The sequence below is a fragment of the Megalopta genalis genome, chromosome 1 (genome assembly GCF_051020955.1).
Source record: "Megalopta genalis isolate 19385.01 chromosome 1, iyMegGena1_principal, whole genome shotgun sequence".
Lineage (NCBI taxonomy): Eukaryota > Metazoa > Arthropoda > Insecta > Hymenoptera > Halictidae > Megalopta > Megalopta genalis.
In genome coordinates, this window is record NC_135013.1 from 10,822,719 (window position 1) to 10,846,051 (window position 23,333).

The 23,333-nt window shown below is 40.4% G+C and overlaps 1 protein-coding gene across 1 annotated transcript in view; it reads left to right on the forward strand.

Moving 5' to 3' along the window:
* Window positions 1–23,333, forward strand: part of Bsg (immunoglobulin domain-containing protein Bsg) — a 44,895-nt gene that overhangs the window by 17,559 nt on the left and 4,003 nt on the right. The window contains exons 2-4 of the mRNA XM_076521082.1: window positions 12,207–12,470; window positions 18,124–18,372; window positions 20,168–20,612. Of these exons, the coding sequence (XP_076377197.1) occupies window positions 12,207–12,470; window positions 18,124–18,372; window positions 20,168–20,612 (958 nt within the window). The remainder of the gene's footprint in view (window positions 1–12,206; window positions 12,471–18,123; window positions 18,373–20,167; window positions 20,613–23,333) is intronic.

The window sequence follows — 23,333 nt, forward strand, 5'->3', positions numbered from 1 at the left end:
TTTCTATTTTTTCAATTACTGTACTAAGCAGGCGAATTCATTGCTCGAGGTTCGAGACGGTTTTTAGCGAAATCGTACTCGTTCAAGCTTCACGCATTTTTTATAGATTGCCATTTTTTGGCGCGCGAGTCGGACGACTTCTAGTTCAAATGTTGCTGTTTTATTCGAGTATCATTTTGCATCGGAAACTTCCAAGCGGTCGTTTCAGTTTATCGACGTGGAATGTTCTATTGGATTTCCCTCTCGCAGTTTATTTAGCATGGTTTTAATTATATATTATATTATATTAATTATATATTAATTAAGTTTATCGGTGTTTATCGGCGTGGAATGTTCTCTCGGATTTCTATCTCGCAGTTTATTTAGCATGGTTTTAATTATATATTATATTATATTAATTATATATTATATTATATATTATATTTAATTAGATTTTAGCGACGATTTTCCAAAAATCAGATAGCTCTGGTTTTTAATAAGCGTCGTAGATATAGTATGTACTCCCTTTAAAGCATCGCCTAGATAAAGTTAACCCTTTGCACTCGAGTGGCGACTCTGAGTCACCGCTAAAACTTGTTATATCGACTTGCAACAATAAACTTGTACGAAAATAATTTTTAATTTTTTTCTTTTTGAAATAATAATGTCGGAGCAATCAGAAGAATTCGACGGAATTTAGCATGTCTTGTCCTGCGGCAGAATACAGTAAATTGTCCCCAATTGTCCCTCAATTTGTAAACAAAAATTGACAACTTGGGAAGAGGGGATACGATTATTCGAGCCTCGCGGCTCGTTTTTATAGTATATTTATAGTATAGTTTTTAGAATTATATATAGTCTATTTATATGTACTTTTTTATAAAAGTACATATGGTATGTGAACGTATACATACGCTCTTCGTACCAGCGCGCCCACTTTTCCAGAGCGAATATATAGGACTAGGACTGCGCCGATTGCGGTGTCCAAGGCGTGGATGACAACGGCGAGTGGGTGCGTCGTGCTTCGGGTGAGCGAAAAGGGTTGCCTCGATTAGATCGTTCTCGCAATTTTCGAAAGCAGCTTCAGCTTCCGTAGTCCATATGATTGGTGTTTTTCCTTTGATATTTCCTCGTAATAAATCATTTAGCTGTGTCGTAATAAATCATTGACTGTGTCTGCGCTGTGTGGGGGATGAAACGGCGATAAAAATTAATTAGTCCGAGGAAACTTTGAAGCTGCTTTGCAGTACCCGGCTTTGAATACTGCTTTATGACTTCGACCTTTCTTCCCCGGAGGGTGTATACCTGCTTCCGAAAGGTCGTATCCGAGGAAATCTACGTCTCTATGAGACGCCGAACTCACACTTTGCTGGGTTGATGAACTAGGCCGAGCTGCTTTATTGTTTCAAAGAGTGCTTGAAGATCCTTATAGTGTTGTTCTTCGTTGTCCGGTGCCAATAGGAAATCGTCGACATTAGTTAGTGTTTTTGTACAAGAAAAATGTTGTTTCTAACATTAAACCTACCAAGCAGTAATACTGACTGGCATGTACTGCTTCGCAAAAGTGAGAAGGCCGAATTTATTTAGAATTTGTAAAGCTTTTATTATAAAACCTGCTCCAATAATATAACTTATTCAAGCGTTATTTCCAAAGAAAGAGTCTCGGAACTTTGCAGAATTGCAAAATAAGAAAGCGGTCACTTTAATCGCGGTAGGTTTAATGTTAAGGGAGGTTTTGAAGATTAACGAAGGACACGAGTTCTGATGCACATTTGGTGTTTATTAGGGCTGTCGTAAAGGGAAAGTTTACGAGAGAGGATTAGAAAGTCAAATGTTCGATTGCTAGCGGCCGCGTTCAGGTAGCGGGTGAACAGAGGCGAGCGATGCGACGCCACAGAAGGGTAAGTGAAATTTAGGTTGACGAACGAACTTAGGGAAACTAAGTGATTTAAATTATTCAATTATATTGTTCAATTTAAATTATTCAAATTATTTATAATATAATGTATATAATATTATATAATAAATAATATTTATTATATATTATATATTATTATGTAATATAATATATATAATATTATATTATAATATTTATAATGTATATAATATATAACTATATATAAACTATAGAAACTTCTTCCCAAATTCTTTTTCGCCGGTCGATTTATTATATAATATATAATATTTACAATATGTATATAATATATAATATTTACAATATATACATATATAATATATAATGTTTATAATATTTATAATATTTATAATATTTATAATATATATAATACTTATAATATTTATAATATATATAATATATAACTATATATAAACTATAAAAACTTCCCAAATTGTCCATTTTTTTTGTACATGTTGAAGGACAATCGGAGAGAATTTACTATACTCTCCGCCGATCGAGTAGAATTTACACGGTGCACCTTGTAGAACACGCGATCCGCTATACATACATACAGGCGCTTCCGATGCTTAGGGGTCATGCGGCACGTGTTTCCCGGGTATCGATCACTTTTCCATCCTACTTTGCGTTCCAATACAGCCCCAACTTCGTAGATCGGCTCGCGAACACCGAGAGAACGGCCCGGTTCCCCGTTTTATCTACGTGACATTCATTCACAAACTTCTGACGCGAAGTTGTCACACCGATCGAAGCCGTCTGGTTAGATTGTATGCATTGTTGACCGGACACGGTTCCGTCGCTAGACTTTATTCGGTGGTTTCCACGGGCCGCAATTAGCTCGGGTACAGACGACGATATCGTTTGCAACTCGGCACGACGATGCGGCCCCTTGTTTCGACGCGGTGCCAATTTGTTTAGCGTGTTCGTTAATTACTCCGCTGATCCAACGATCGTGCAACGATCGGGGACCGTAAGCATTTAACGAAAGGAGTTCAAAAATTTATATCGGAGAAAATCGATGCAGAGAAATTTAAACAATCGCTAGATTTTCTTAACACATTGATGCAACACAACTTCAAAAATTGTACGACGTTGAAGTGTTTTATGCGATCGAATTAAGATTGAACGGTTGAGCTATGCGACACGAAATACTTGTCGAACGTTCTTATTTTCTTGTGAATCCTAATCAAATTAAATTAGTGTAACAATTGGACTGCGAATCTTCGCGCGAAATAGAAATCGTCTGCCTGATTTTTAAAATATAAGGAGCCAAGTGTAATTTTAATTTTATACTTCAATAATTTAAATCAGTTAAATAATTTAAATTGAATAATTTAATTTGAATATAATTAATTTGAATAATTTAAATTGGATAATTTAATTTGAATAATTTAAATTGAATACAATTAATTTGAATAATTTAAATTGTGAATACAATTAATTTGAATAATTTAAATTGAATACAATTAATTTGAATAATTTAAATTGAATACAATTAATTTGAATAATTTAAATTGGATAATTTAATTCGAATAATTTAAATTGGATAATTTAATTTGAATAATTTAAATTGGATAATTTAATTTGAATAATTTAAATTGGATAATTTAATTTGAATAATTTAAATTGAATATAATTAATTTGAATAATTTAAATTGAATAATTTAATTCGAATACAATTAATTTGAATAATTTAAATTGAACAATATAATTGAATAATTTTAATCACTTAGTTTCCCTAAGTTCGTTCGTCAACCTAAATTTCACTTACCCTTCTGTGGCGTCGCATCGCTCGCCTCTGTTCACCCGCTACCTGAACGCGGCCGCTAGCAATCGAACATTTGACTTTCTAATCCTCTCTCGTAAACTTTCCCTTTACGACAGCCCTAATAAACACCAAATGTGCATCAGAACTCGTGTCCTTCGTTAATCTTCAAAACCTCCCTTAACATTAAACCTACCGCGATTAAAGTGACCGCTTTCTTATTTTGCAATTCTGCAAAGTTCCGAGACTCTTTCTTTGGAAATAACGCTTGAATAAGTTATATTATTGGAGCAGGTTTTATAATAAAAGCTTTACAAATTCTAAATAAATTTGGCCTTCTCACTTTTGCGAAGTAGTACATGCCAGTCAGTATTACTGCTTGCTAGGTTTAATGTTAGAAACAACATTTTTCTTGTACAAAAACACTAACTAATGTCGACGATTTCCTATTGGCATCGGACAACGAAGAACAACACTATAAGGATCTTCAAGCACTCTTTGAAGCAATAAAGCAGCTCGGTCTAGTTCATCAACCCAGCAAAGTGTGAGTTCGGCGTCTCATAGAGACGTAGATTTCTTCGGATACGACCTTTCGGAAGCAGGTATACACCCTCCGGGGAAGAAAGGTCGAAGTCATAAAGCAGTATTCAAAGCCGGGTACTGCAAAGCAGCTTCAAAGTTTCCTCGGACTAATTAATTTCTATCGCCGTTTCATCCCTCATGCAGCGCAGACACAGTCAATGATTTATTACGACACAGCTAAATGATTTATTACGAGGAAATATCAAAGGAAAAACACCAATCATATGGACTACGAAAGCTGAAGCTGCTTTCGAAAATTGCGAGAACGATCTAATCGAGGCAACCCTTTTCGCTCACCCGAAGCACGACGCACCCACTCGCCGTTGGAAAAGTGGGCGCGCTGGTACGAAGAGCGTATATATACGTTCATACCGTATATACTTTTATTTCATACTTTACATGAGATACTTTTGTTAATCGAGTATCTGGCAACGCTGCACGCCTTAAACAATCGACTATCATGAAATATAACAATATCGACAAGACGATATTGTGTTTTATTCTAACGATACACAGTTTCAGTCTTCTTTAGAACATTGCCAGCGACGTATATATACCAGCAATTTATAATAATAGTGATTAAAAGGTTTACACGAATTTATAATTCTAAAATAATTTTGTTGGCTTAATTTTAATAATTCACGGGTAAATACTCAATCTCTGCCTTTGCGATAATACGTTGAGTTTTAAAGTATTTAATTCTTTTAGACCCATTAAATTTTTACTCAAACGACTTAGCATTTTAATTTTTACTTAAATAACTTGGTATTTATATCTTTACTTAAATAACTTTGTATTTAAATTTTTACTCAAACGACTTAGTATTTTAATTTTTACTTCAATAACTTGGTATTTAAATCTTTACTTAAATAGCTTAGCATTTAAATTTTTACTCAAACAACTTAACATTTTAATTTTTACTTAAATAGCTCAGCATTTAAATTTTAATGTAAATAACTTAGTATTCCAATTGTTATTTGAACAGCGCTTTATTCTAATACCGCCATCGACGAGCAGCGTTCGTAATTTCAGAACTCGCGAAGAAGTTATTTTATATTTAAGTTCGTTACACCATTTGTTTGATAAAATTAGACGTGTAAAAGGCGGAAGTTCTTAAAATACCATAATAATGATCAATTATTTCGTGAAACGTTTCGTGACCAAAGTTCACTTAATGCTGCCACTTATCGAACGTATTTTTAACTTCGACTTGTATGTTATAAATGATGTAATATTTTGTTATGTTTTTTGTTTCGGTATTATAACAGACATCCGAAACAAACCAATTGTTTTCGAATGTATCAAAAATTAATCTGTTTTCTACTTGCGTTTTCGTACTTTGCATTGTTGTACTCGGAACTCGCAGAAGTAAAGGCGGAGAGATTTTCTTCGAAACGGAGGCTCGATACTATGTTCGGTAAATTATCCTCGAAAATTGTGAATTTGCGTGAAATCATCGGGAAAAGAAAATTTAGGAGAATATTTTTCACGAGCGATAGCGAAAATGCTGAAAGTGAAAATACCGATACTGAAAGCGTTTGCCATGCAAGACAAACGGTAACGTGCTCAAGATCACAAAAATCTGAATATATTTGGACTACGGAAAACTTGGAACCAGAAATACATTCCGCACTTCAGTGCCAACTACTCGATAATACGCTCCGTTCACAGCGATCACATTTTGACGCAAGCGCTCCGTAACGCGAAAGGGTTAAGCACATGATCGAAGGGAAAATCTTCACGATTCTTCACCGATCATAAGCCGCTCACGTATGCTTTCCACCAAAAGCCCGAGAAGTGCTCACCTCGGCAAACACGTCACCTGGATTTTATCAGCTAGTACTTCACGGATATCCAACCCTAGCAGGAAAGGACAACATCGTAGCCGACGCATTCTTCAGGGTTAACGCACCCACGGCAACAATTAATTTCGATCGATTAGCCGAATCACAGCTTAGCTCGAGCTTAAACAGGTAGTCATACCTGGATCCCAAGCGGCAGTTTATTGCGATCTTTCAACCCTCAAGGCTCAGCCCTTGCTCACGGGACCTTTTCCCTAAGCTAATGATATATACACAATAGGTGGCCCTCCATTAAGGCCGACTGTATACGAGATGGGCACGAAGTTGCATTCCGTGCCAAAAATCGCTTGAATAAGTTATATTATTGGAGCCGGTTTCATAATAAAAACTTTACAAATTCTAAATAAATTCGGTCTTCTCACTTTTGCGAAGCAGTACATGCCAGTCAGTATTACTGCTTGGTAGGTTTAGTGTTAAAAACACGCACCGTCAATAAAACCTTCGCACACCTTGACTCGCACAGACCTTTTCTTTCTTCCCCTTCCAAGAGAATTTCATCTTTTCCCTTCTTATGACTGTCCTCGCAATCACTATAAAAAAGCCAGCAAACTATAATAAAGGCAAGCAAACTATAATAAAAGCAATAAAAAAGGCAGTCGGTCAGTCCGGTCAGTTCCAAAATCTCTGCACATCTCCACACCACGCTAGCCATGCCCGTGCCCGCTCATAAACAAGAATAAATACTATCAGTAAAGACAAAACATTTTAATTCACTTCCATTCCCCGCTAAACTTCTCTTCCACAATAATTAATCCCGTAACAACGAATCTTCGAACCTCAGAGAATAATCGAAAAGTCGAACCGTCGAACAAGCAAAATACACGGTATTATTTTTACCTTAACGAAAGTTCGGTCTATTCCGAGGTTTCCAAAATGGCGGTTAAAAAGAAAATAGATCCAGCGATGCCTAGTTCAACCCCCTTCCGTCTCACAGAATCTCGAACGGAGCTCGATACGTTCGGCTTTGCCACGAGGGGCAAAATTTCCATCGCGGTGCGAAACAGATAGCACGAGATTCGACTTGCTCGACAATTCCAATTTAAGTAAACTGGAAACAATCGCGATATCTTCTCCCCTGAAAAAAAATGGGGAGACGTCGGAGGACGATCGACCCACCCCCCGATCAAACGTTCGCCCCCGACCCTGCCCGATGAAACGTTTACGATGCGGGCAAATTCAGGCAGCCGATACACATACATCGACCGCTTTCTCATGTTGTATTCAGATGATCAATTTCGTTCTAAGAACGGACGATCGAAATCGGAGCTACTCGGTCTGATTCCGGTCGCACTATCCGCGGCGCGGCGTCGAAATCGCATCACGTAAATATTTAAACTCCAAACAAACATCGATCTGTGCTGCTCCCCGGTATCTTCGGCCGTGTATTCTTGAGTCCGCGGCACCAACGGCGAGGCAGAAGCCAGCCGCAGCAACACTTTATAGGTCAGCCCGACGTGCCCGCGATTATCAGCGGCGGAGGGAGAGCGTCCCTTTCCATCCCCTTCAGCCCGCTCAGTCGGCCGCTGTGCATTATAATTTCATCTGGTCGAGTTGGTGTTCACGAGGACGACGGGGTTGTAAAAGAATAAATCGCTAAAAATAAATGGAACCGGGTGCGTCCACCGAACCGAGCCGCACAGGGGGAACACGTTAATCCGGTTCCCGCGGCGGACGGTCGTGATTGACTTTTTGGCGCCGGCCGGTTCCCCGAAGCCCGATGATCCGCCGCCGGTCGGATACAAAGTTCTATTTTCTGCCGAATTCAGCGACGAGGAAACTTCTTTCGCGCTTTATTTATAGATTAATCGTCAGAACGTGTCCGGATGCACCGCGACAGAAAGCTGCAACAATTTTCGGTAGCAACGAACTCTTCGAGCAACCGCGCGAACCAATAAGCGACTCGGACGCTCGACTTCGCTCAGGAATGTTCGAGTCCTCGCCGAATCGTGGAACGAGAGATCGACCCTCGCGTTATCGGGGTTGCCGCGAGGTCTTAATCGAGTTTATGCGGACAATAATTTCATGCTCGCGCCGATGCGGCTGCTTCGCGACTTCGCGATGTGGAGCGACCTTTATTGTCTCGTTAATGGGCAGAGGATTCTCTGCGTCCGCGGCGAGACGGGGACGGTAGGATCGACGAAGGAATGCAGAAATATAATAGATTTCGATAGATTATAATAGACTTCAGCCTGCAATTATGGGATAGCAATACAGTAATAATTGACGCTCAGATTGTCTACAAAAAGTGGACAATTTGGGAAGAGGAGGCTCGTTTTTATAGTTGTTGACAATCGGTTCCAAAATTATTGTATAAGCGGGAAACAATGGGTTCCTGAGGTGATTCGAAGCAACTTTTTCCTTAGCGAAAATGCAATCCGCGGCTTCGTTTACGAGTTATTAACGAAAAACAGCGACCAATGAGACGCGAGCTACGCCTCGGCGCGAAGCGGCTGAGCCAATCAGCCGAACCGCGCTTCGACCGCTCGTTGGCTTGGCCGTCTCGCGCGAGCTAATCTCGCCTCTCATTGGTCACCGTTTCTCGTTGATAACTCGTAAACGAAGCCGCGGATCGCATTTTCACTAAGGAAAAAGTTGCTTCGAATCACCTCAGGAACCTCTCATTTTCAGTTTGTACAATAATTTTGGGACACCCAGTATAAAAACGAGCCGCAAGGCTCGAATAATCGTATCTCCTCTTCCCAAGTTGTCCATTTTTGTGCACAAGCTGAGCGTTAATTAGAGAGAATTTACTGTATCGTGACGTTGTTGTCGATTTATTAAGATTATTGAAAAATCGAACAGTTTTCTGTTTAACTCCCATTTCTTGCAATGAACGCGGATTATTTGACATGAAATCTTGTTCTTATACTAATTCGATCGATATGATTATTAAACGTCAGTTGTTATTTCATTAGATATTGCATATTTACGAATTAGTAAATGCAAGTAAATTTACATTGCAGCATTGAAACTTTAAAAAAATTGCAAACTTGACGAGTTCATAGAGGATTGCACGAATTCTTGAATAATTAATTAAATAATTGTTAAATAATAACAGTAATAAATCTAATATAATAGAAATAAAAATATAATATAATAATACTGTTAAATAATCGTTTAAAGTTGCCGCGGCCATCACAATCCGATTAAGCAACAATTACATTCGTTACAAGACTCTCTTATCCGAAGGTTTATTTTCGCAATATCTTGATATCAAAGCATTCTATTATCTAAAAACGTCATTCAATTTGTCTATTAGGCGATAATGTATCTAAATAATACATAACGATTAGATAATAGAAATATATATATATATAGATAATAGAAATATCGTATAAATAAATGTTCCGATAAGGGAGTCTCTGTTGTACTTGAAAATTAATCCGGAACATCCTGTACGCGTCTCCGGTGGCGCAAGTTTATTTATCGAGATCGTTCGTGCACGTTTTTATGAAGTGAGCCCGCGATCTCTCGAGATGTATATTTGCTTTCTTCGTAAGGAAACATTTTCGGTGTACACATTCACCCGCGGAATGGTGCTTTCAGCGTTAATGTTTGATATTACGAACGATCGAACGTAATGATTGATGGCCGTGCAAATTCGCGTAAAGAAGCTAAAAGCTATCGTTCGCGGTTTAACGATAGAACTGCCGAATCCTAAACGCGACTAATATGTAGTATTGTTTCATAGCAATGCCAAGACTGGATTCATTTATATTTCGTATAATTTATATTATATTTATTATTATTATTCATATTATATTATTATTATTATATATATATTTTTATAATGTAATATTATGCATTATACTTAATAATATATATTATTATATATTAATAATAATAAAATTAATAGTAATATATATTATTATTATATATTAATATTTATATTAATAATAATAAAATTAATATTAATTATATATTATTACATATAATAATATTAATATTATATTTAATATTTGTATTATTTAATATTATGATTTATATTATATTTATTATTATTATTATTCATATTATATTTATTATTATATACATTTTTATTATTTATATATATTTATTATATTATCAATAGAGGAGCGTACCCAAAAATTTCTCCGAGAAATATTTTCACAACATCGGGAACTGTAAAAGAAAAAAACCAGGAGCCAGTCATTTTGATTTGTTTGGTAGTTCTGGCGTCAAGGTCTCTCGTCGCAGGCCTATTGTTTTTGTGTACCAATAGGAAACTGAAACAATACTGTGGCTTATATCTCGACAAAGGAGACTTCACGTAATTCATTCATTGTGACAACTGCCCACTCCGTAACAATTGCTCCAAAATGGCAGCAGGGTGTTCTCGTATTCTCAAACAATAGATTACAACGTTGAGTCTCAATCTCTTTCTAAGCCGAATGGGGACAAGTACGCGACAAACGTGCGTCAAGTACCAATCTTGATTGTGCAAAAAAGGTTGTATCCTTTTAGAAAACAGAGCTCCCAACCGCGTTTAAGCAGTCCACGATGATGTTTATCGTTATACATCCTCTTACGAAGGCGAGATCAAGCGGAAACTTATGGCTAATAAAAGCTGAAAATAGAAAGATCAGGTTGTCCCCAAAGTTCTTTCATCCAAAATGCACGATCATCCGTTGTCAATGTTTTGTCACTGTAACCGTAAGCTTTGAACTCTCGTTGTACGCACCAATCGGGAACGAACCGAACTTTCGGAACAACCTAATGACCACTTGCTGCTTTCTCTTTTACGATGCATTCCACCCTCTTAAGGTGAAAGTACCTATTATGAATCACCGCTTCAATTTAACCCCTTCTCGGAACGGTGGTACAAACAATGCGATAGAAAGTAGGTAAAGCGTACGAAAGTGGATGTAAAAGTTCTATCTATATTTTTCGACGTTGTTTTCTTTTTTATAAATTCACTGGGACGAATACTTTTATGCAACGATCAGCTGTAGAAAGAAATGTAAGCAAGAACGATAGAAATCATAGAATTTTTGAGACGGTGTTCCATAATAGGTACAATGCTCGCACTACACTATTTTCCTCGTATCACTTTTTATTCACGTTATCAGGCCGAGTCATAAATAACTTCCGGCTCAGCTGGATAGAATCTTTCTCTCAGAGTTTCTTTCTTTCGCTAAACAGACGATGGTTCGAAATAAATAAAATAAAGGAAAACAAAAAAGATAAATACAAAAAGAAGAAAAAGACGGAAGTTATTTACGACTCGACCTACTAAATAAATATTCCATAGTCGTTACGTTATCTAGAAACATCGATCGAATATTCAACACTTTTCATTCGAGTGAAAATCGACGACGATCTTATACCCCCCCTCGAGAATCGTTCCGTAATAGGTACTTTTATCTTGTTCTACGATCGGCGCGAGTGGCTTGAACGCGAAGCCCGCAGAAGTCTGCTCGACGGAGTCTCGGCCCTCGGGTTAAGTCGCGCATTATCGCAGATCCGTTTTCTGCGTACACGGTGTCCCAAAAAATGTCTCGCAATCCGAAAGTAGGGGATTCCTGAGATGATTTGAAGCAACTTTTTCCTTAGCGAAAATGCAATCCGCGGCTTCGTTTACGAGTTATCAACGAAAAAGCGTGACCAATCCAGAGGCGAGATCATTTGGCGCGAGACGGATGAGCCAATGCAGCGGAACTGGGCTCCGCGCGCTCGTTGGCTGGGTCGCCGCGCGCCAGTCGAGCTCGCCTCTTATTGGCCAGTGTTTCTTCGTTAATAACTCGTAAACGAAGCGTCGAAGAAAATTCTCGCAAAGGAAAAAGTTGCTTCGAACGACCTCAGGAACCTCCCATTTCCGGATTGCGAGACATTTTCGGGACACCCTGTATATTGCTCGAAATAGAGAGAGGATCGAGATCGACCGAGAGCCGATGGGGCTGCGTGTATCTAAGTGAAGCCACGGCTTTCTGGCTCGCGTTCCGAGCCAGTTGAGAAACGGATCTAGCGCAGCCGGTTAGGGATGATGAACTGCATGCTCTAGCGCCCGTGAAAAATACCGGACCGGCCCGCAATTATCTCGCTACCCTGTCACACCGTTGGTATGCCCCTCTTGACGTGTGCTCGTATGTTCTTCCCGATAAAGTAACCTACACGGGGGTGTCGGACGTGCGCGAGGGCCTATCTTGGTCGATCGAGTGCAGTGGCCTGAAGCCGGACGATATGATCAGATGGACCAGAAACGGGCAGTCGCTCGAGCCGGAGTTGGCCAGTGGTCAGTTGGTCGTCACTTCGCCGCCGGGCACGGGAAGCAGCACGCTAAAGGCGTTACACGCCACCGACAGCCACGACGGGGACTACAAATGCACCCCCGACAACAACGAGGCCTTCCATCTCTGGATATACTTTGGTTCGTATGCCGAGACCCGTCGGCCATCTTTACGCAACAAACCCGCCTCTGCAGCCGCTCCGTTCGCCTCGCCCCCTCGCTTTGGCAATCGCGCATTTCCTAATCGTTCTGACGCGATAGCCGCTTGCTCCTCGCGACTTCAACCGGCGAGGTAGCTTTCAATTCTTGTTTTTTTTTCTTTTTTTTTTGTAACCTTCGGACGCGTTCTTCGTTCGCAGAGATCGTTCGAAATTCGGGAAAATCGCGTACGTAACCGTCCTCTGGTCGCGCGACGTTACGCTGTTACGTTAGCAAGGTGTTCGGTCGTTGCCGTTGATTACAATTGATTATAATGCTTCTTTAACCGTTTGAGTCCCAAGCAGCGCGATCGCGCTGTTGAGATTTTCTGTCGAGAAAACCCAGCGCATTTCGAAGATTGTGGAGAACCGACGGTGCGTTACCGATTGTCGAAGCGCGCTCGCTCATAACGATGCGATAATAAGCGATATAGTAATGTCTCCCTTACCGACGCTCAGATTGACTACTAAAATGGACAATTTCGGAAGAGGAGATACGATTATACGAGCCGTGCGGCTCGTTTTTATAATTGTGGACAATTTACAACTATAAGAATAAACCGCAAGGCTCGAATAATCGTATCTCCTCTTCCCGAATTGTCCATTTTTGTGCGCAATCAGGGCGTCGATTAGAGAGACATTACTGTATTTCTGCGCGGCGTTAATTTCGTTCCAACCGTGATTTGCGAACGCGCGTTATTGTGTCCTTTACAGTAATGCCAGAAACACCGACATCTTCGCGAGCTGTCACGCGAAGACGAATCGCTTAGCTGACGCGAATCCGCTACGGCGATATCCGATAAATGCGGGTTCTTTATTGAACGATTCGGTGACATCGTTTCTGTTTCCGCAGCAACGATCCCACGATTATCTCTTATTAATTGTTCGAGTCCCAAGCAGCGCGACCGCGCTGTTGAGATTTTCTGTCGAGAAAACCCAGCGCATTTCGAACATTGTGGACAACCGACGATGCGTTACCGATTGTCGAAGCGCGCTCGGATTTACCGAAGCAAGTACATCGCGCAGCTCCTTTTAATGTAAATAGTACATTTTACGATAGGTAGAATAATACTATAATAATGCAATAATACATTACAAAATAAAAATTTTTAATTCATTATTATCGCGCCGGTTGGTATTTCTCGACATGAAATGAAACAAGCGCTGTCGCGCTGCTTGGGTCTTTTCGTACTCGTTTAGAGAAAGCGCGGTTGCGCTGTTTGGGATTATTCGACGGTGTTTTTTCGATACCCCCTGCTACTCAAACGGTTAATAATACTGTTGTTTATTGATGCGTATGTTTTTTGATATTTATCGTCAATTTTTTAATGCACTTTGAATCGGTCAATTCGAGAAACCGCGTTAGTCGAATTCGTTGCGTTACGTAATCGCTTTTTCGGGGAAACGGCGGTCCAGGTTTTTGATCATGAACCCCCAGTGATGGCAAAAGGGACTTCCATGTACAGCAATGTCTCCCTAACTGACGCTCTCAGATTGTGCACAAAAATGAACAATTTGGGAAGAAGAGACACGATTATTCGAGCCATTTTATAGTCGTTGACAGTTCGTAACTATAAAAACGAACCGAAAGGCTCAAATAATCGCATCTCCTTTTCCCAAATTGTCCATCTTTGAGGACAAACCGAGCGTCAATTATAGAGACATTACTGTACACCGTCGTTGTTCCTCGAGGAACGTAGTTTTTGTTCGTGTATAGCAACGAGATGTCTCTTCAACGCATTGTTGACCGGCAATTTTGCAGCGTCCGAGCCTAAAAGCACGATCGTTAACTCGTGAACGATCATCGATGCGTCAAGGAGCAGCTTCTGGCATTTCTGTCGAGTATTCAGTTACGACTGAACACCTTGACGCCCGATTTTACGATCGGACAAATTCTCTAGCAAAATCACGACCCGCTTAGAAAACGTTATGGAGTCTTGGAGACCTCGCCGATGGTCGTTTTCCTTCGACGATCGATTCGTTACGCGAGAATGTCCGGTTCGCCGATGCAAGAGTCGAAACGCGCAGCGAGGGAACGATCGGAACGAAACACGGAACGGGGATTTAACCTTATAGGTACGGCTGAATTCTGCGCGAGGCTATTTCTCTGGACGGCAGAGTCTGATACTGTATATTCTGCCTGTATATACGGGGTGTCCCAAAAATGTCTCGCAGTCCGAAAGTGGCGGGTTCCTCAGGTCATTCGAAGCAACTTTTTCCTTTACAAAAATTTTCTCCGAGGCACCGTTAACGAGTTATCAACGAAAAATAGTGACCAATGAGAGGCGAGCTCAGCTGGCGCGAGGCGGCCGAGCCAATGAGCGGAACTGGGCTTCACGCGCTGGTTGGCTGGGCCGCCACGCGTCAGCCGTACTCGATTCTTATTGGTCACTGTTTTTCGTTAATAACTCGTTAACGGTGCCTCGGAGAAAATTTTTGTAAAGGAAGAAGTTGCTTCAAATGATCCGAGGAACCCGCCATTTCCGGATTGCGAGACATTTTTGGGACACCCTGTAGACTGTTGTAAATCGATGCGAAGACAAAAGAAGTGTGAAACAATACATATGAAGACGATTATTTGGTTCAAACGATGAGCGAGTGAGCTACTAGAGTGGCGCGTCGTGCCTAAAAGGTTAAGAGAGAAAAAAGAAGAAGCGATCCGTTGCAGTTGGTTTTTTTGCTTGCTTTGGTTGTTGCATGTTTGACGTTGTTTGCGTGCCCCGCACGAGGATGCTTGGCTCGATGTCTCCACGCTTGGAACCGAACTTTTCACCCGCTGAATATTACACGTCCTCCGCGACTCCGTGTCTCGAGCATGCCGAGGTGTGCCACCCCCTCCTCCCTATGCTCGATGCTATCCTAAGAATTTGCGATTGCTACAATCCTGCGCCGTGCCACGTTAACCGTATCTTCGGTTTGCTGTGCGAGAAACTGCATAAGCGAGCGACGCCGGTGCAACCGAGAGCGTCGTTCCTTTCCTGTCGTCGCGCGCTATCCTAACAACTGCTTTTTTTTGCGATTGCTATTCCCGCCATGCGACGTTAGCTAACCGTTAACCATGTTTTTTATGCCGTGCAAGAAATTGCAGTTCGGCAAGCGACCGACACCGGGACGACTGGAAATTGTCGGCCACCGCGACGACCGACAACGACGAGTCGTCCAATTTCGCTCTTACAGTTTAATTGTCCCGCCGCTCTTTGCAGTTGACGGAGAACAGAGAGCCGCGCGCTTATTACACGCAATTAGTACCAGGACGGTTTCCGTTCTGGCGACCCCTCGTACGACGTACAACTTTTCCAGCCGCTGCGGTTAATCCAGTTACGCGGGGCTAAATGATCATTAATTGCGATTAACATCGACGCGTCGCCGCGAATCGTCTGCGCTTTGTGCAGCATCTAAGAACGCTTTTTCCCCGCCGATCGCGTCGCAAAAGAACAACGTTCGAATGACACGGTATTCGAATTCTCCCTAATTAATTGATGGCTCAGATTGTGCATAAAAAAGGACGATTTGGGGATGCGATTTCTCGAGTCTCGCAGCTCGTTTTTACAGTGGTTGACCATCGGTGACTTTAAAAAAGCGTTTCAATCACAGTACAGTAATGTCTCTCTAATTGACGCACAGATTGTCCAGGAAAATGGACAATTTGGGAAGAGGAGATATGATTAGTCGAATCTTGCGGCTCGTTATTATAGTTATGAATTGTCAACAACTATAAAAAGGAGCCGCGAAGCTCGAACAATCGTAGCTCCTCCCCCAAATTCTCCATTTGGGGACAATTTGGGAAGAGGAGATACGATTAGTCGAATCTTGCGGCTCGTTCTTATAGTTACGAATTGTCAACAACTATCAAAAGGAGCCGCGAGGCTCGAACAATCGTATCTCCTCCCTCAAATTCTCCATTTGGGGACAATTTGGGAAGAGGAGATACGATTAGTCGAATCTTGCGGATCGTTTTTATAGTTACGAATTGTCAACAACTATAAAAAGAAGCCGCGAAGCTCGAACAATCGTATCTCCTCCCCCAAATTCTCCATTTGGGGACAATTTGGGAAGAGGAGATACGATTAGTCGAATCTTGCGGCTCGTTTTTACAGTTACGAATTGTCAACAACTATAAAAAGGAGCCGCGAGGCTCGAACAATCGTATCTCCTCCCTCAAATTCTCCATTTGGGGATAATTTGGGAAGAGGAGATACGATTAGTCGAATCTTGCAGCTCGTTTTTATAGTTACGAATTGCCAACAACTATAAGAAGGAGCCGTGAAGCTCGAACAATCGTATCTTGCGGCTCGTTTTGTATAGTTACGAATTGTCAACAACTATCAAAAGGAGCCGCGAAGCTCGAACAATGATATCTCCTCCTTCCAAATTCTCCATTTTTTAGTAGAATCTGAGTGTAGAATCTTCTGTAGAATCTTTTGTAGAATCTTGTGTAGAATCTTAGGGAGAATTTACCGTAATCGCTTGCGAACCAGACGCTTTTCTGTGACGTAATCCGCCATTCCGTGGCTTCTCATTAGCACTCGGTTTACCGTTAAACAGGCATAGCTACTGTTTGCCGGTGGTTCTTATCAAAGGGGTCACGAGTGTTTCCGTAAACACAGGTGTAAAAATTTCTTGGAAATACATCGGTTGGCTCTCCGAGCGGCTCGGATTAACCCCTTGCCGTATTTTGGCGAGTCCGACTCGTCATGAAAATTTCTGATAATAATTAATTGAGTATAGATGTTATTCTGTCCTTTGGAATTGGAATAAAATTCTAATCTCTTGTCATCAATATTTAAGCATTCGAGTAAATTTAGGCACACGATAAGCATCAATTTTCTTTCCCTTCTAAGAAATTATTGCAATTGAACAATTTCTAATCATAGTAACTGCGAAGAAGACGGTATGTCAAGGGGTTAATAAACACCGTCGAACACTTACTACGGCGTCGTTTCGTCGGCGAATAAAATTGAACCGCGCAGGTTCCATCGTCGACCCCGACGGAAACGTTAAATCGGCGATCATGCTACTAGCTAGCGCGCGATTCACGCTTGCCGCTGTAAATTATAGAAGCGTCGCGAGTTTTATCGGAGACGACAACGGTGAAACGCGCGAGTTATTATGGCCGGCTCTGTTTGCATTTCGCTCGTCGAGATAATACGCCGATCTCTGTGCTAGCATTGTCGCGCGTTCGAATGATAACCGTCGCCTGGACTCCGATGATAAAACTCTCTCTGTTCGAAGATAAGGCGGCTATGCCCCCCTCGGGAATCGCGAGGAAACATTTCGGCTCGATTCCGCGGAAAATCGAACGAGAGAAATCGCGCGAGATACGCGAGCGAATTGCGAGCCGAGCCGAGGAAAGAGAAAAATCTGTTGTACGTAACGATTCTTCTGCTAGTTGTTGGCTAATTAGCGGCCGTTCGATTACGCTCTGCTCTCCCGATTAATCGATTAACCGTGCCAGCTCGAGCTAACGAAAATCGAGGTAGAAGTATATCGAAGCGACGCCTCGAAATCGCTGACCAGCAGCTCCCAGTTGCTTGCGCGGCGATTTCTACTGGATCCGGGATTTGATAAATGATCGTCGTTCGTCCTTTGTAACACAGATATCCATATTAGAGTACTGACGGTCGACGACGTACCCCTGTCGCTGGAATGCGCGAACAAAAGCTCCGGCTCGAAGGTCACTTGGACGAAGGAGAATAAGTCGATCGTCTCGGCCCTGGCCGGCAGCGAGAACCTCTACAAGATCGACAACGAGACCGGCACTTTGGAGCTGCAGAAGTTCGGGACCGCGTTGCTCGGCAATTATACGTGCAAGGCGCAAAATGCCTCCATAGAGTACAGGATCGTACGTGAGTATCGATTATCTTTCAGATCGCAAGTACAGATTTTACTGTCGCGTGCCGACGGATTAAAGGTAGAACCACGAATGTAGCGAGTCTACGTAGCGAGAATCATTTTATAAAAGCTAGGATCCGATATATATATATATATATATATATATATATATATATATATATATATATATGCAATTTATCGGTTAGAAAATCCTGCGTAATATTATAAAATAAATATTATAAATGTTCGCTGAATTCTATTTTCTTTTGCATTTTAAATGTACGAATGCCATCGGTGCACAAAAATCACGGTGCATCGACGGTAAAAGTAGAAACGGTCCTGCTATAATTCGGAGACAGAACTCTATAAGAATTTTTTAATTTAATCAGAAAAAAATTATTAAATTATTAAATTAGAAATTACTTAATATCCTCGAATTCAATATGTAGAGTATATATAATAATATTAATAATTATTAAAAATAATAATATACTCTACAATATATATACATATATATATAATAATATTAATAATTATTAATAAAATATATATATATATATTGTAGAGTATATTATTATTTTTAATTTAACCAGAAAAAAATTATTAAATTCTTAAATTAAAAATTACTTAATATCCTCGAATTCAATATGTAGAGTATATTAAGTAATTTTTAATTTAATAATTTAATAATTTTTTTTCTCGTTAAATTAAAAAATTCTTATAGGATTCTGTCGCTGAGTTGGCAGGACCGTTCTCCTACTTTTACTGTCGATGCACCGTGATTTTTGTGCACCGATGGCATTCATATACTTAAAATGCAAAAGAAAATAGAATTTAGCGAACATGTATAATATTTATTTTATAATATTACGCGGGATTTTCTAACCGATAAATTGCATATATATCGGATCCTGGCTTTTATAAAATGATCCATGAAAGGGATTTCGACGGAGATCCACAGTGAACAGTGATTTATTTCGTGTCGTAAAGAATGCACTCGTGAAGCAGAAAGTTACAATTCCAAGTGAAGTAGACGTTTACGATATCGAGATAACGTAGTATCAGTGAACGACAGCTATTCATCCATTATGGATGAACAAAGTTATCGCACGCATGTCAAAGATACTTAATGAAACAATGGAAGAGCCCCATAAGCTACTTGTCGATCCATAGCTAAAAATGACGAGATTGCTTAAACTCCGTGCGACTTATAATTTATCCTTGAATAAAGAAATTGATTTAAAAGATTCTCATAGAAACGTTTTTATAACATCGGGTATTGTAAAAGAAAACATCGGAGATCGGTCGTTCTTTGACCGGTTTGGTAGTTCTAGCGTTAGAAAATAATACAGAGTGTCCCAAAATTATTGTATTTCCGAGAATTGAGGGATTCTCGAGGTCATTTGAAGCAACTTTTTCCTTAGCGAAAATGCGATCCGCGGCTTCGTTTACGAGTTATTAACGAAAAACGGTGACCAATGAGAGGCGAGCTCCGGTAGCGCGAGACGGCCGAGCCAACTAGCGCACCAACTGGCGCGTGGCGGCCGGGCCAATGAACGGAACTGGACTTCGCGCGCTCGTTGGCTGCGCCGCCTCGCGCTAGCCGAGCTCGCCTCTCATTGGTCGGCGTTTTTCGTTGATAACTCGTAAACGAAGCCGCGGATCGCATTTTCGCTAAGGAAAAAGTTACTTCAAATGATCTCAGGAACCCCACATTTCCCGGAAGTACCATAATTTGGGACATCCTGTATAATAGTTATAATAGTATAATAGTAAAATGGTATAATAAGGGATCGCTCGTCGTTGCAGCAAAACCCACGGCATCCATGGTCCAGTCCGTCAGCGTGGTGGAAGGTGAGAAGCTGCAGTTAGTATGCTCCGGCAAGCACAGTCCCGGCATCAAGGTGTCATGGACGTTCGGGGATCACGATTACAAGCGGAGCGAAGGACGAGTCAAGATCGGAACGGACCAGGAGAAAGGTATCTACGGGACCTTGCTGATCGTCGACAACATCGAGATGAAGGACCGCGGCAACGTCGTGTGCAGGGTGTCCTACAACTGGTCCGACACCTCCGAGAATCACGTGGCAAAGGCCCAAACATTCCTCAGGGTCAAAGACAAGCTAGCCGCCCTCTGGCCCTTCCTAGGCATTTGCGCGGAGGTCATTGTTCTGTGCACCATCATTTTAGTTTACGAGAAGAAGCGGAACAAGGCTGAGCTCGAGGAATCCGACACCGATCAGAGTCCCGACACGTACGTATCTCATTCGATCCGACGACTGAGCTTCCCGTTAACCCTCTACGATCAGAACTCTGTCCATCTGCACAATATTTATACGGCTCGAAGGCAGCCAATGTCGATCTTCCGATTTAAATTAATGACGAATTCACGATTTAAAAGAAAGTTTCGGTATATTGTAATGACTCCCTAATTGACGCTCAGGTTGTCCACAAAAATGGACAATTTGGGAAAAGGAAATACCATTATTCGAGCCTTGCAACTCGTTTTTATTGTTTCGAATTGTCAACAATCATAAAAACGAGCTGCAATACTCGAATAATCGTATCTAATAATAATAAATAAATAATCTGATAATAATAATAATAAATAATCGTATCTTCCCAAATTGTCCATTTTTGTGGACAATCTGAGCGTCAGTAAGGGAGACATTACTGTACTCTGATGCGTTGACTACAATGTAGACGTAACAGTGTTGCTACTCTTGCTACGTTGTTGCTAAAATCTTGATTCGATTAAAGAACCTGATAAGTCTGTATGCGACTTCAAGGTTACGTTGAGCTGTAGAGGGTTAAGGATGCTTCTCGCCGAGACTGTAACCAAGTTAGCTTGTTTTCACTATCTGGGTCTTCGTTTCTATATTTCGTATAACATGTCTCTTGGCCATGAAGTTTTGTCGCTCTTCTCTTCAGAATAGCGATTATTAGATTTTACGTTAGAGAGCATAATTATATTTTATAGAATTTTATTTAGCACGAGTATACTCATAGAGTTAGCAGGACCATACATACTTATATTTTATAGCATTCGTATTGATATCTAGAGATTTAGAAGAGTCATTAATACTTCAATTGTATAGAACTTGAATTAGTATAAGAATACCAAGGGAATTAGCAGGACATAATTATATTTTATAGAACTTGATTTAGCATAAGAATACCCATAGAGTTAGCAGGATCATACATACTTATATTTTATAGCATTCGTATTGATATCTAGAGATTTAGAAGAGTCATTAATACTTCAATTGTATAGAACTTGAATTAGTATAAGAATACCAAGGGAATTAGCAGGACATAATTATATTTTATAGAACTTGATTTAGCATAAGAATACCCATAGAGTTAGCAGGATCATACATACTTATATTTTATAGCATTCGTATTGATATCTAGAGAGTTAGAAGAGTCATTCCTACTCAAATTGTATAGAACTTGAATTAGTATAGGAATACCAAGGAAATTAGCAGGACATAATTATATTTTATAGAACTTGAAGAATTTAGTCAATCTTATAATATGCGACAAGACTTTTCGACCAAGCATTGTAGCCAGTCACGTCGATTAACAAAACAATTCCTTGATGACACTGATAGTCCCCCCGATCTCACGGAGAGTCCCCTCGATCTCACGGATAGTCCCACCGTTGTCACGGATTATTACGTTCCTCTTCGTGGGCCATTTCCATCGTCCGAGCTACCAGTCGATCCTCCTGTAACTTCACCACCGCCAGAGTTTCCCGGTTACAGAAACGTCCAGACCCAGTCCTTCCCGACAGGAGAACGTCGACCGTCGTCTCCTGCACGCTCGAGTCTGTCCCGCTATTGCCACAAGTCGTTCCCCTTGGAGTCTTGCCGTCGTTTCCGCCTTTACTGGCGTCTCCGAAAAAGGTTGCTAGAAACAGCTGACGCAACCACGGAAGCCTGAGAGACACAAGTACACCGCAGTTCCATTTATCCGACCGTTCCACCGCGGTACACATTAACAACAACCTCCTCGAGACTACTCCGCTGTCCTTTAAACTTCCCGTGGTCCATGAAATATCCATCCAGCTCTCTTCCAGTTTCAAACTCGGAAATGGCCACCGTTTGTTCGACTTCGGGGAGCATTCTCGTTGCCAGAGATACGCTTGCTATTTAGGAACTTCTTTTTCTCAGATCGTGTAGATTCAATGAAGGTAGATAATTTGTTGTAGGATGTTCAATTTATTATTTAGTAATTTCTTTTTGACACGATAGTTGTAACGAAATAATAGGAAACGTCCTTCATTAACCCCTTAACATGCACGCTCGAGTTAACTCGAGCACGCTAAACTGGCCAAACTGTGCACACTCGAGATAATTCGAGCGGCGTTGTACTTCATGTTGCTATAATTTTTCACACTCGAATGCAATCGAGAATTGAAAATAACAATGTGAAAGCAAAAATAAACCAATCGTTTTATTGATATTTATCATTTACATGGGATTGTAAGCTATAACACTTACTTATTCAAGTATAAAATATATCCTTTTTCTACTTATCACTTACGACCTATCTCTTCCTTGTGAGCCGCTTTCCGACAGCGTATTCAGATTCAGATTCTGATTCGCTCATTTTTCAATATATATTTTACTAAAATATAATGTAAAATAAAATATAATAATAATAATAACAACAACAATAATAATAATAATAGTAATATTCTGAAAATTAGAAATCATACCAATTGTATAAATATCCATTATTTTTGTATTTTTGTAATTTTCTTGCCAAGACAACGTACTAAATTGTGTTTTTTTGTATTAAAAAAAATTGATTTTTTTGGCCGGCCTTTTTAAAAAAAATTGTGCATTAAGGAGTTAACGAAACTAATATCAGATAAGTTGATGCATTTTTGTTGATACCATGAAAAGCATTTTATATTTTCACTCGATCCCGGCTCCAGCCTTGGAAGAACGTTTGCTTTGTAGCTAGT